We start from the raw sequence: 14,165 nt of genomic DNA, 5'->3' as shown, positions 1-14,165 counted from the left end.
CCAACATGTATCAGAAGAAATGGGTGGACGTCCTTGGAGCTGAAGAGCTTTGGTATCCTATCGGTCACATCCTTGATCATCGCACCTGGAAGGCAGCATACTTCTCTTGCAGTTATGTCCGGTCTGCAGATGGCTGCTTCTGTGCCTCTCAGTAGTGAGTCTCCCACCACCACCACTCTTCGTTGCTTCTTGGCTGTACTTTTTGCTGTCACTTGTTGCTGTGTGCCCTTTTCTTTTTTGCTTGCTGGTATTGCTTCATTCTTAGGTGTGCCATCTTCATCCTCTACAAAGATTTGATATCGGTTCTTCAGTTGTGTGGTTGGTGATTTCTCCATGGTCTTCTTGCTTCTTTTGGTCACATGCTTCCACTCATCTGCTTTTGGAGGTTCTCTGACACTTTTTGCACCTTCTGTGACCAGTAGAGATGCTTCTGTTCTGTCTAGAAAGTCTTCATTCTCTTTGATGAGTTTCAAAGTTGCTATTCTTTCTTCCAGACCCCGCACCTTTTCTTCTAAAAGGGCCACTAGTCTACACTTCTGACAGGTGAAATTGGATTCTTCTTCTGGTCGATCTGTGAACATGTAGCACATGCTGCAGCTCACCATGTAGGTTGTCACATCTGCCATGTTGCTCCTAGATCCTGCTGACTTGCTGTGTGTTTTCCTTCTTGTGGAATCTACTCAGCCAAGCTCTCTTGCAATAATGTCCTACAGGCAAAAATTTGGTGATGCTTTCGAAGCAGCTGGTCCCGGCTGTACCCAACGATCTTCTAGCTTAGGGAGACTTCGCTTCTCCCAGAAGGCACCTGGAATATGCAAATTAGCCTCCTGAAGCTTGAATCCTTGGTTTGGTGATGCTTTCGAAGCAGCTGGTCCCGGCTGTACCCAACGATCTTCTAGCTTAGGGAGACTTCGCTTCTCCCAGAAGGCACCTGGAATATGCAAATTAGCCTCCTGAAGCTTGAATCCCTGGTTCAGGGATTGGTTCGTTCGGTCTGGCCATTAGTCTGAGGATGGAAAGCCGAGGAAAAAGACAAGTCAATGCCCATCCTACCACAAAAGGCTCGCCAAAACCTTGAAACAAAGTGGGAACCTCTGTCAGAAACGATATTCTCTGGAATGCCATGTAAACGAACCACATGCTGGAAGAACAATGGCACCAAATCAGAGGAGGAAGGCAATTTAGACAAGGGTACCAGATGGACCATCTTAGAAAAGCGATCACAGACCACCCAAATGACTGACATCTTTTGAGAAACGGGAAGATCAGAAATAAAATCCATAGAGATATGTGTCCAAGGCCTCTTCGGGACCGGCAAGGGCAAAAGCAACCCACTGGCACGAGAACAGCAGGGCTTAGCCCGAGCACAAATCCCACAGGACTGCACAAAAACACGCACATCCCGCGACAGAGACGGCCACCAAAAGGATCTAGCCACCAACTCTCTGGTACCAAAGATTCCAGGATGACCAGCCAACACCGAACAATGAACCTCAGAGATAACTTTATTGGTCCACCTATCAGGGACAAACAGTCTCTCCGCTGGACAACGATCAGGTTTATTAGCCTGAAATTTTTGCAGCACCCGCCGCAAATCAGGGGAGATGGCAGACACAATTACTCCTTCCTTGAGGATACCCGCCGGCTCAGACAAACCCGGAGAGTCGGGCACAAAACTCCTAGACAGAGCATCCGCCTTCACATTTTTAGAGCTCGGAAGGTACGAAATCACAAAGTCAAAACGGGCAAAAAACAGCGACCAACGAGCCTGTCTAGGATTCAACCGCTTAGCAGACTCAAGACCATCAAATTCAGGGCAGCGCCTGAATCCACAAATGCCATGACAGAATACGATGACAAAGAGCAGATCAAGGTAACGGACAGAAGAAATTTTGACTGTACCGTACCAATGGTGGCAGACCTAGCGAACCGCTTAGTGCGCTTAGGACAATCAGAGATAGCATGAGTGGAATCACCACAGTAGAAACACAGCCCATTCAGACGTCTGTGTTCTTGCCGCTTAACTCTGGTCAAAGTCCTATCGCACTGCATAGGCTCAGGTTTAAGCTCAGGTAATACCGCCAAATGGTGCACAGATTTACGCTCACGCAAGCGTCGACCGATCTGAATGGCCAAAGACATAGACTCATTCAAACCAGCAGGCATAGGAAATCCCACCATGACATCCTTAAGGGCTTCAGAGAGACCCTTTCTGAACATAGCTGCCAGCGCAGATTCATTCCATTGAGTGAGCATGGACCACTTTCTAAATTTCTGACAATATACCTCTATCTCATCCTGACCCTGACAAAGAGCCAGCAAATTTTTCTCTGCCTGATCCACTGAATAAGGTTCATCGTACAGCAATCCGAGCGCCAGGAAAAACGCATCGATATTACTCAATGCAGGATCTCCTGGCGCAAGAGAAAATGCCCAGTCCTGAGGGTCGCCGCACAAAAAAGAAATAACAATCAAAACCTGTTGAACTGGATCACCAGAGGAGCGAGGTTTCAAGGCCAGAAATAATTTACAATTATTTTTGAAACTCAGAAACTTAGTTCTATCTCCAAAAAACAAATCAGGAATAGGAATTCTTGGTTCCAACATAGCTTTCTGATCAATAGTGTCTTGAATCTTTTGTACTCTTGCCGAGAGCTGATCCACAAATGAAGACAGACTTCTAATGTCCATCGCTACACCTGTGTACTGAACCACCCAAATGTCTAGGGGAAAAAAAAGGCAAAACACAGTGCAAAGAAAAAAAAATGGTCTCAGAACTTCTTTTTTCCCTCTATTGAGAATCATTAGTACTTTGGGCTTCCTGTACTGTTATGAAAGGCAATTCAGTACTACAATGGAAATAGCGGTCAGAGCACATACAGTGATCTGACAAGAACCCAAAATCATAGAACGAGCTCTGAGACGTGGGAACTCTGCAGACCGCAATCCCTAATCCTCTCCAAACAACGCTAGAGGCAGCCGTGGATTGCCTGAGAAACTAACTAGCCTGAAGATAGAAAATAAGCCTACCTTGCCTCAGAGAAATACCCCAAAGGAAAAGGCAGCCCTCCACATATAATGACTGTGAGTTAAGATGAAAAGACAAACGTATAGATTCAGCAAAGTGAGGCCCGACTTTCTTAACAGATCGAGGATAGAAAAGGTAACTTTGCGGTCTACACAAAACCCTAAAGAAAACCACGCAAAGGGGGCAAAAAGACCCTCCGTACCGAACTAACGGCACGGAGGTACACCCTTTGCGTCCCAGAGCTTCCAGCAACAAATTAGACAAGCTGGACAGAAAAAATAGCAAACAAATAGCAAAGAAGAACTTAGCTATGCAGAGCAGCAGGCCACAGGAATGATCCAGGGAAAAGCAAGTCCAACACTGGAACATTGACAGGAAGCCAGGATCAAAGCATTAGGTGGAGTTAAGTAGAGAAGCACCTAACGACCTCACCAGATCACCTGAGGGAGGAAACTCAGAAGCCGCAGTACCACTTCCCTCCACCAACAGAAGCTCACAGAGAGAATCAGCCGAATTACCACTTGTGACCACAGGAGGGAGCTCTGCCACAGAATTCACAACAGAGACCTATCTGTTTTTTCTGGAGGCATACAAGTAAATGAGAAACAGATGGCATCCTTATGTCATCTGTGCGATGTCCATATTTAACATTTCAAAGTATAGGAGAAGCTGTGTAGTTTATCCATCTATGACAAATACTGATGCTACACGGATGGTAATAACAAACACATGGATCATACACTGATGATGCACTGATCCAAAACACTGATGACACACGTACCATTTTTCCATGTACGTATTTAAAGGGAACCTGTCACCCCCAAAATCGATGGTGAGGTAAGCTCACCGTCATCAGGGGCTTAGGGGCTTATCTACAGCATTCTGTAATGCTGTAGATAAGAAGCCGATGTTACCTGAAAGAGGAGAAAAAGACGTTAGATTATACTCACTCAGGGGCGGTCCTGCTACGATGGGTGTCTCAGGTCCGCTCCAGCGCCTCCCATCTTCATTCCATGACGTCCTCTCTTGGTCTTCACGCTGCAGCTCCGGCGCAGGTGTGCTTTGTCTGCCCTGTTGAGGGCAGAGCAAAGTACCGCAGTGCGCAGGTGCCAGGCCTCTCTGACCTTTCCGGCGCCTGCTCACTGCAGTACATTCCTATGCCCTCAACAGGGCAGACAAAGTACGCCTGCACCGGAGCCGCGGCGTGAAGACCAGAAGAGGACGTCATGGAATGAAGATGGGAGGCGGCGGAGCGGACCTGAGACACCCATTTGACCAGACCGCAGCGGGACCGCCCCTGGGTGAGTATAATCTAACGTCTGTTTCTCCTCTTTCAGGTAACATCGGCGGCTTATCTATAGCATTACAGAATGCTGTAGATAAGTCCCTGATGACGGTGAGCTTACCTCACCATCGATTTTGGAGGTGACAGGTTCCCTTTAAACACAGATGTGTAAATGAGGCCTTACGCTGTTTTGTGCTATGTTGAGTAAAACTGGTTTCAGTAAAACACTGTGGTGTCTGTGTCCATAACTGTACAATCATAAAGTAGGTTGCCGTGTTTGAGGTCCAAGGCTATACACAAAAACCAATCCGCTAAGCAGTTTTATTTGAAGTTCCAAATTCCCAATTGATTTTATGATGGCGTGTTTCCAAGTAGAGGTTATTGTGGCATTATTTATATATGCAGGGTGATGGCAATATTTATGTGCTCTAATATAAGGGCACTAACTTTATGTGTGCACATGTCAATACTTATTTCTGTGTGCATGCACACAAACATCTCAATGCCGTGATCCCCATGATGAAATAAAACATACAACTCTGAGTTCAGCACAGATAAAACTACACTATACAAATATCTGTACATTTCATCCTATGGAATACTAACATGGGCAGCATGGTGGCTCAGTGGATAGCAATGCAGCGCTTGGGGTCCTGGGTTCAAATCCCACAAAGGACAATGCAGCGCCCCAGGGTCCTGGTCGTTGCAGTAATGTCATTCTTCCACCAGGGGGAGTGATGTTACGTCTGAAGGCAATAAAGGAGATCACCTTACCAGGTATCACAAACCACACAACACACTTCACACTCCAGGCCGCCAGGGGGAGCCATGCTTCTATCTATTAGAGCACTCCTCACAATTAGGTAAAATTGGTAGTCTGGATAGGAGGTGAAAGAGAAGCTGGCTGGAGTGAGAGGGAGCCAGATGCAGACTGAGGTCTGTGGAGAATGAGGGTTCACAGAGCTGCACCTGCCCCACGTGCATTGCTGAGAGTGAGAAACAAAGTCATAGCACAAGGAGAGGAATCCAGAGGGAGTTCTGCCCTGCAATAGGCTGCCTCGCTCTGAGGTGCAGAAGCCGGTAGCCAGAACACCGAGGAAGTAAGGATCTCTATGCTTTACTTCAGAGACTGGCAGGACAGTTAATACCACGTTGGCTGCCCGACCTTATACCCAGGAAGCACGGTGGCAATTTGTGGGAGCCAGGGCGTCGTAGGGTCCCTGATAAAAGCCTCAGGCCATCAGTCATACGGGTTTGTCCTATCCATCAGGGGGACAGAGAGAACGAGACATTACATCTACGATAGTTGTGAGGATCTCACCGAGAAGCTCAGCAGGGAGGAACTACAACACTCAGGTGCTAGAGGAAGGCTACTGATTTCCACCTGGATAAGGCCGGCGTCACACTTGGCGTAAGACATTACGGTACGTTTTCTACGTCCGTAATACGCGCGTGATACGCCAAAATGTCTCCGTAATCTCTCTCCGTAGTTCTTGCGTCGCCTAGGTGTGGTCGCGTATTTTGCGCATGTACTGGTCCGTGTGTAATCCGTATGTGATCCGTATGGCGTTTTTACCACGCACCATTCCAAAATGGACATTTAACGGTTTTCTGGCCTGCAAATCATTTAAACCATCATTAACAACAATATTTAAGCCCTCGACAACAGGTGTACCCCTCCCATATGCCCTATATGTTCTCAAGCATATTTTGGCTGTGGTACTTGGAGCTCCCAAACATGTCTGACCATGTGTATTTAAGCACAACTCAGCGGGTGTTGCTTCACTGGGTGTTGTCTCGTCGCTTTGGCCAGCCATATACGGTCAATGCAGATCCGCGAAGGAGGAGACAAAGATTGTGGGTCCATCCTCTATTGACCCAACGCCCGAGTAAAGGACATTTCCAGAGACTCTATTCATCTTTGAGGGCCCATCCAGACAAATTTTTCCTGTATACTCGCATGTCCATCAGGACTTTTGACATGTTGCTGGAGATCTTACGTCCTGGACTCACCTATCAGGACACCTGGATGAGAAAAGCCATCTCTGCTGAGGAGCGTCTGCTCCTAACCTTACGGTATGTATTTAGACCTTTTAGATTTTGTTGTGTTGGCCAATGTGTTTTGTCCTACTATGTTTCAGTTCCTTAACTTAGACATGAGGCCACAAGCACATTTCTAAAAATGTGTTTAATATTTGATTATAGTAATACTGTGAAATGTCCCTTTTTGCTTACTCAATAATCACAGAGAAAATTTACTAGACACTTGTGTTTCGTCCTGTTTTCATATTCCTCATGTTCCTTTATTTTGTTTTCCTTGTTTTTCAGCTTCCTGGCCACAGGCTTGTCCTATGCGGGTCTACACCTGGAGTTTCTCATTGGGCGTTCTACCATTTCAGTCATTGTTAGGACAACCTGTTCCCAAATATGGCTGAAACTTAACGAAGTTGTGATGCCAGAGCCAAAAATGGATGATTGGCTCAAAATCGCCACTGGATTCCAAAATACTTGTGACTTCCCTAACTGCATTGGAGCTGTGGATGGGAAACATATCAGGGTGCGTAAGCCGCCGAACTCTGGTTCCCAATTCTACAATTATAAGCAGTTTTTCTCTGTAGTTATGTTAGCAGTTGCTGACAGCAACTACAGGTTTATAATTGTAGACATTGGGGCCTATGGCCGAACTGGAGACTCTAGGGTCTTCAATTCGTCCATAATGGGTCGCCGGCTACGTGACAACCAGTTGAACCTCCCACCACCACAACAACTCCCAGGCTCCAATGCGGAAGCAGTGCCTTTTGTTTTGGTTGGAGATGAGGCCTTCCAACTGACGAGGCACGTCATGAGGCCTTACCCCAGGCGCAACCTTGACCACCGGCGGAGGGTTTTTAATTTGAGACTTACCAGGGCACGGAGACTGGTTGAGTGCGCCTTTGGGATTCTTGTAGCCAAATGGCGTGTTCTTCAGTCTGCAATTCAGCTGAGTGAGGCTTCAATCAATGAAGTGATCAAAGCCTGTGTAATTCTACATAATTTCACCAGAATACATGATTGTTTGTCTACTAATTTGCAAAATCACGTCATGACCAATCATAGTAGGCCTCCCCCATATGTCCCTCCTCGGCGACGTCCCCTTTCTGGCCTAAAAGTTCGGGATGTGTTCACCAATTATTTTTTGAGTCCTCAGGGTGCCACTCCCTGGCAAGACTATGCAATTTTGCATGTGTAATTATTTATGTACCTAAATTTTGCCATTATCAAGTTTGAAAATATGTCTGCTGTGTTTAATTTTTTGACATATGGTTCTGATCATATCATGTGTGTGTGAGTTAAGAAGAATGAACAGAGTGCATACATAGTTTTTTGTTAAGTAAAGGCAATTTTACTTCTTAAACTTGTTTTTGGTTTTTTTGTTTGTTTTGGCATAACCAATCTTTGTGCACAAAAAAGAACAGCTTTTTTTTAACCAAAAAAAAACAACAAAGTAAAATAAAAGCATTACAGCTTGCTTTTTAAGCACAAACCAAACCAAATGTCTTAAACAAATTAAAAAAAAGTTCTACCCAACATTACAAGTCCTGGTACGTAGGAAGGGGAGAAGTGGCTTGGTCTGGGTCACCATCAGATGGCCTTTGCAGGCCCAATTGTCCAGCAGCCTGTGCGGCTGTTATAGTGGCTTGCGGGAAATTCTGCCTGCTCTGATGCTGGCCACTTTGATGAGTGGGGCCTGGATTTGGGAGATAACCCTGATGTTGCAGCCCATATGTGCGGGAATCATACCCCAACCCAAAATGACCATATTGTCCAAACCCAGGTTGGGACCAGCCTCCAGCACTGGGTGCGGACAAGTGGCCATATTGGGATGGTTGATGATATCCTGCAATATGGTGCTGATGTTGCCATTGTTGGTTAGTTGGTGGTTGGGGTGGAGGTGTTGGCTGACGTGGAGGGGGTGCTTCAGATCCTTGGTGCGCATGCTGGCCTTGTAGTCTCGGAGTCCGCAGAATATTTTCAGGTGACATCTGCCACTGTTCAATCATCTGCATCAGATTGTATGGGTTATTTGGGGGGGTGCATGCGTCAATAAGGATCTGAAAACACCCTCTCAAACGCAGCCTCAACTCCCGCTCTATGGAGCGTAAATACTGGGCAAGGCTCCGTGTGAATCCCTCCTCCCCATCATCCTCTCGAACCCGGGCCAAATAGTTCATGACCCCAGCATCCACGTTTTGCCTGCTTTGGCGAAGCTCTCTCCTGCGTCGTGCACGCTGGGGTCTGACTGCAGCCTGTGGGGATCGGTCCAGGGCAACAGTTGGGCTGCTGCTATTACCAGGGTCATCCTGGCTAGGTGCTGCTGCTGCAGAAGAGAACTGTGGGCCCTCTGGGTTTTCTTCAGAAGCAGCTGGAGCTGGGTGGGCAGATGATGAAGATGCTGTAGGTCTTGCGCAGGAGGGAGCAGCAGATGGACCAGCCACCTCTTCACCTTCTCCAACTGGGTCAATGACCAGTTCTGAGTCCGACCCTGTCTCCCTGTCAGTGAGGTTAGACTGAGTTCTGCAAAGATAAATTTGACCAGTTACTATGTTTTTTGGAATCATCTCTCAACATTCAAAAATTAACCCATTTTGAGATGTTTTTACTTACGGCCTGAGGTCCATGCTGGGGTTAAGGAAGGTTAGGCGGTCAAAGTAGATGTATTTTTTTTTTTTAGGAGGGGCCCCGGCTCCACTTCTCTCCCGCTGCTGCCTCTCCCTCCTATACTGGTCCCGGATACTCCGCCACCTTGTTGTAACATCATCCACTGAAACAACAAAAAATACACACATTGCTTAGACCATTATGCAGAGTGCTCACACAAGGTGTAATGGAGTACACAGATTGCAATGTAGCATAGAAAGAGGCTTTTGTGGCTCACATTAAGCCAGAATTTCCTCTAAAAAATACAAATTAGGAAGAAAGGCCACAAGGACAGAGTCAGCTAACCTCTATCACAGAAAAACAAATTACTGGAAAACCATGTTATTAAGGGAACACCTGTTCTAAACCTTAATCAAATCCATTTATCATATCCAGCACCATGTATATACTGCTTGGATATATATAACTTTAAGGATGAATTAATAAATTAAGGTTTAGCAATTCAAAGTAGTAAGGGCCTGCTGTTTAGCAAGAACATTACATTGCAAACATGGGTGTACTTACTTATTTGTCGCTGGGCCGCACGTGGCTGCTGGTCATACTGGGGGAAGAGGGACCCACACACGCTCCTCCATGCAGCTTGTTTTACTGCCCTGTTGGCATAGTTGGGGTCTCTTTGGTCCCAGATTTCTGGCCTCTCCTGGATCAAAATGATCAGCATGTCAAAATTAATTATGCGGGCCATGCTGAATCTCTCACTCCGTGGAGGCGTGCAGCAGACTTCCGGGTTCACTGTCTGGCTTTTTCAGCTAATTAGCATGTCTCACCTGCCTGATTGATGGCTTTCGAAAGTTCAGGACATCTGCCAGTGAGGTGCGTATTTCTCGCAATGCACACGCATGGTCCGTATGCATTCCGTATTATACGCTCTCCCATAGACTTGCATTGGCGTTTTTTTTGCGCAATACGCTGACAAACGCTGCATGCTGCGATTTTGTACGGCCGTAGAGGAACGTATAATACGGATCCGTAATATACGCCTAAAAGGACTAGACCCATTGAGAATCATGGTGCCGTATGTTTAGCGAGTTTTACGTACGTAGATTATGTGCTCTTACGCACGTAAAACTCGCATGTGTGACGGCGGCCTAAGGGGGACTCTGGATTTGCCTTTGGACTGGCCGGACACTACCTGCCCTGTGGTCTGGTGCTCTGGACTGTGGACACTGAAGCCTTCAGTAAAGGTAAAGAGACTGCAACCTTGTGTCCTTGTTCTTTACTGCGCCTCACACCATCCATCATTTGCACTCTGGGAAGCCCTGGGGACATACGAGGGGCGATCCAAAAGTAATGATAATCGGTTATTTCTATTGCACACAGAAATTAAAATAAAATGTTTTCTTCTCTCTTAGGTACCCACTAGTCCAGGAAAAAAAATCACTTAAATAGACCACGATTCCCGGGAGCTACATTCATTTGAATATGAACTGCCGAGGAGTGAACATCAAAATGGAAAAAAACGAGCTCAGAGCTGTCATCAAATACCTCTGCTTGAAAAAAATGACTACCAAAGACATACACAGCGACTTGGTGGAAACATTGGGGGACTCTTCTCCTCCATATTCCACAGTTGCATGCTGGGCCAAGGAATTCAAGCTGGGAAGAACATCGACGGAAGATGAACATCGTCAAGGACGCCCATCCACGTCCCTCAATGAAGAAAACATGAAAAAAGTTGAAGAAGTTGTATTGGCAGATCGAAGAGTGACTATCAGGCATGTAGCTGAGGTCCCAGGGATCTCATATGGCAGTATTCAAAGAATCCTTGCAAAAGAATTGCATATGAGAAAGGTCTCCGCGCGTTGGGTGCCAAAAATGTTAACCGACGAGCAAAAGAAGAAACGAGTTGACATTTCAATAGCAAGTCTCGAAAAGTTCTAAGCAGACAAGGAAAATTTTTTGTCACGTTTTTTGACCATGGACAAGACCTGGATCCACCACTTTGATCCCGAAACTAAACAACAATCGATGGCGTGGAAACGAGCCGACGAACCAACGCCGAAGAAATTCAAAGTGTCAAGCTCAGCAGGGAAGGTTATGGCGTCCGTTTTTTGGGACGATTAAGGAATTATTATGGTGGACTATTTGGAGAAGGGAGCCACTATTACGGGCTCCTACTACGCAGAACAAATAAGAAGATTGTGGGAGGCTATCAAGGAGAAAAGGCACGGCAAACTGCGGGCTGGAGTGCTGTTTCACCAAGAAAACGCGCCGGCTCACAAAGCTGCAGTTGCCATGGCTACCATTCAAGAAGCGGGCTTTGAACTGGTGGAACACCCCTCCTATTTGCCAGATCTAGCCCCCAGTGACTTCTTTCTCTTTCCTCGATTCAAGGAACACCTCCGGGGCAAGAAATTTGATGACAATAGCGACGTGATAACCGCTGTTGGGGATTTTTTTGAGGGTCAAGATCAAGAATTTTTTTCTAAGGGAATTCTAAGTTTAGAAAAGAGATGGACTAAATGTATAGACTTGATAGGAGACTATGTAAAAAAAATAAAAAAATTTTTTGACTATATTCATTGTGTTTAGTATTGATTATCATTACTTTTGGATCGCCCCTCGTACTTCACCTGTGGGAAGTTATACCATCTAGCTGCCATAACATCACCCCAGCGGACCCCTAAGCAGCGTCGGTCACCCTGACCGAATACCACAGGTCGCATCAGGAACATTTCCCCTTTAAAGAGCTTTCCCCCATTTATTAACGGGCGTCCCCTAGGGCCACGGACCGGGTCAGCCACCATGACATCCCCGCTGAGCACCGAAGGACCTGGTACCGAGTACCCCACTGCCCTACTGGGGGCGCTCCAACAACATCTGCAAGGAGTTTGTATATTCTCCCCGTGTTTGCATGGGTTTCCCCCGGGTACTCCAGTTTCCTCCCACATTCCAGGGAATTTAGATTGTGAGCCCCATCAGGGACAGTGATGATAATATGTGTAAAGCGCTGCGGAATATGTTTGCGCTATATAAAAGAAAGATTATTATTATTATGGGTTATATATTACATTTAAATAATCTTTCAACACCAACTTGTAAATTATTTATTTATATGTACAGCTCTCTGAGCACTGGATGTGGTGCGTGCTTGGATGGAAAAGTCAAAGCTGGATCAAAACAGATCATACGAGTATGTAGACACTTGCACAACTAAGCCATTGTAGCATGGGTGAATGAGCAAGAATTGTGAAATCTATTGAATGATATATGGGTAGTAATAATGGCTCTTAGGGAAAGCTATGTCTGCAAAAATTGAATAAAAGATTTTTAAGAATTAATCTGATGGAATGGCATTTGCTCACACAAATCTAGTACTTAAAAGAGTTTTCTGAGGACAAAAAAAAAGAAAGAAAACTATCTGGTTGTCCCACTAATGAGTCCCTATCCCCCTTACCTTACAGCTATTTTTTCAGTCAGCCATGAAGGCACCACAAGAGAGGGGATCCACACTTCAAGGACAGGAAACCTTCAAGATAAAAAGGGCAGCTCCTCATTCCGCATCAGTTGGTTTCCTGTCCTTAATGGGGAATCCTCAAGATGATTTCAAGGAAAATAGAAGAGGATGCCAGGGCCTGGGGTAGATGGGTTTGGCGGGCAGAGGTCTGCTGCATCAGCCACCAGGTACCAGTAGTGCCTCGGAGGCAACGTTTTTGTGCCCTCCCTGAGCGAGCGTGGGGAGGCTTTATGTCAAGCCACGTGGCCCTGCAGCACATTGGTGTGTGCGTGTAGGAAGAGGATGCCTGGGCATGGGGCAGATGGGTGTTTGGCAGCCGAGCTGCTACATAAGTCACCAGGTACTGGTAGCGCCTCGGGGGCATGTTTTTTGTGCTCTCCCTGAGCAAGTGTGGGGGATGGCTCTGTGCCAGATCGCACAGCCCTAAAGCACATCTGTGCAGAGTCGGGCCCAGGTCTGGGGTGGTCAGTACGGGGTAGAGTTGTCTGCTGTGGCCACTGCAGAGCGATGGTAGCGTCAGAGAGGCAAGATGTGCCTGCCCTGAGAATAGGCACAGGATTCACTCACCTTCTCCTCCTGCTCCCTGATGCTTATTAGGTCTGCAGCCTGCCGACACGCTCTCACACCTGAAGTGTCGGAGTAACAGCACTGCTTCCCCAATGCAGCATCGCTGGTAGTCTCATTGGATCCAGAAGATGCTGGGTGCATGTGTGCAGAAGTTACAGAGCGCACACTGGAAGTCGCCTGCCGATGACGTGCAGGGGGCGGGGCTTAGCCTGGTACCAGCCGGCTTTTTCAAAATCACTTAAAAGGACAGCACGGATGCAGCACAGCCGGAAACATTGTGGCTCTGTTACCAGAACAACTACAGCTGCAGCAAGAGCAGCAGGTGTTGCCCAAGAAATCTGACAAGAGGCACCCTTCACGGCCGCCTCAGCAGCAGTGCCGCAGCAGCAACAGGGGCCACTCGGGCAGTGTACGGGCGGATCATAGCAGGGAGTGGCTCTAGCTAATGCGGGACGTTGCGCAGTCTGGCTGAAATGTTGGCCTGGTATTATGCAGGCTAAATCTCAACTCTGTTGTCTTCCTTGTGATGGAAAATTTTTATTTGGGCCTGCGCTGGATGAGATATTAGAGAAAGCGGGGGATAAGAAAAAGGAGTTTCCAAAACCTCCCTTTCTGTCCTTTCGGCTATCCTTTCGGACGGGTTGCCGGTCCAGAAGACAGACATTCAGACAATGGGACCAGGGCTGCCACTAGAAATTTCGGGGCCCCATACTGGCAAAATTTTCGGGGCCCCCTTGAGACTCCGCCCAGGCTCCACCCCAGCCCCGCCTCCAGGCTCCACCCCTCGAACTGTCCACAGTCCCACCGCTCTCTCTTGGAAAAACTCCACTTCTCACCAATCACACATTAACAGTTCCCATCACCAGATCACACATATAGCAGGCAGCTTTTGTTTTGGCCAAAAGATTTTTTAAGCCGCCACCATAACACGGTAGACACTTTTGGCCGGGCCCTACTCTGCTGTAACCTATTAAATATTTGTTAAAATATGCAATACAATTTAGGTATATTTTTATTTATTTTTCAATTTTTAAAATGCCCAATAATATCACATAGAAGGAACAAATACCACAACACCATGACCAGATGACATATTACCACCACAGTGATCGAATAATATCACATACAAG

At 46.7% G+C, this 14,165-nt stretch overlaps 2 protein-coding genes across 2 annotated transcripts; one reads left to right on the top strand and one right to left on the bottom strand.

Moving 5' to 3' along the window:
* The first annotated feature begins 5,968 nt into the window (after nucleotides 1-5,968).
* On the top strand, nucleotides 5,969-7,771 carry LOC138675975 (uncharacterized). Its single transcript, XM_069764706.1, has 2 exons — nucleotides 5,969-6,389; nucleotides 6,642-7,771. Exons 1-2 carry the CDS (start codon nucleotides 5,998-6,000, stop codon nucleotides 7,540-7,542), a joined length of 1,293 nt encoding a protein of 430 aa, XP_069620807.1. The 5' UTR covers nucleotides 5,969-5,997; the 3' UTR covers nucleotides 7,543-7,771.
* Nucleotides 7,772-7,882: 111 nt separating this feature from the next.
* Nucleotides 7,883-9,663, bottom strand: LOC138674494 (uncharacterized). The gene is made up of 4 exons (XM_069762328.1): nucleotides 9,516-9,663; nucleotides 8,958-9,114; nucleotides 8,257-8,867; nucleotides 7,883-8,040 (listed from the first exon to the last, which is right to left on the bottom strand). Coding segments are annotated over exons 1-4 (927 nt in total). The 5' UTR covers nucleotides 9,517-9,663.
* Nucleotides 9,664-14,165: the final 4,502 nt, after the last annotated feature.

The sequence above is a fragment of the Ranitomeya imitator genome, chromosome 4 (assembly GCF_032444005.1).
Source record: "Ranitomeya imitator isolate aRanImi1 chromosome 4, aRanImi1.pri, whole genome shotgun sequence".
NCBI classification, from domain to species: domain Eukaryota; kingdom Metazoa; phylum Chordata; class Amphibia; order Anura; family Dendrobatidae; genus Ranitomeya; species Ranitomeya imitator.
The sequence above is the reverse complement of the archived record's forward strand: the minus strand, read 5'-3'. Positions and strand labels throughout refer to the sequence as shown.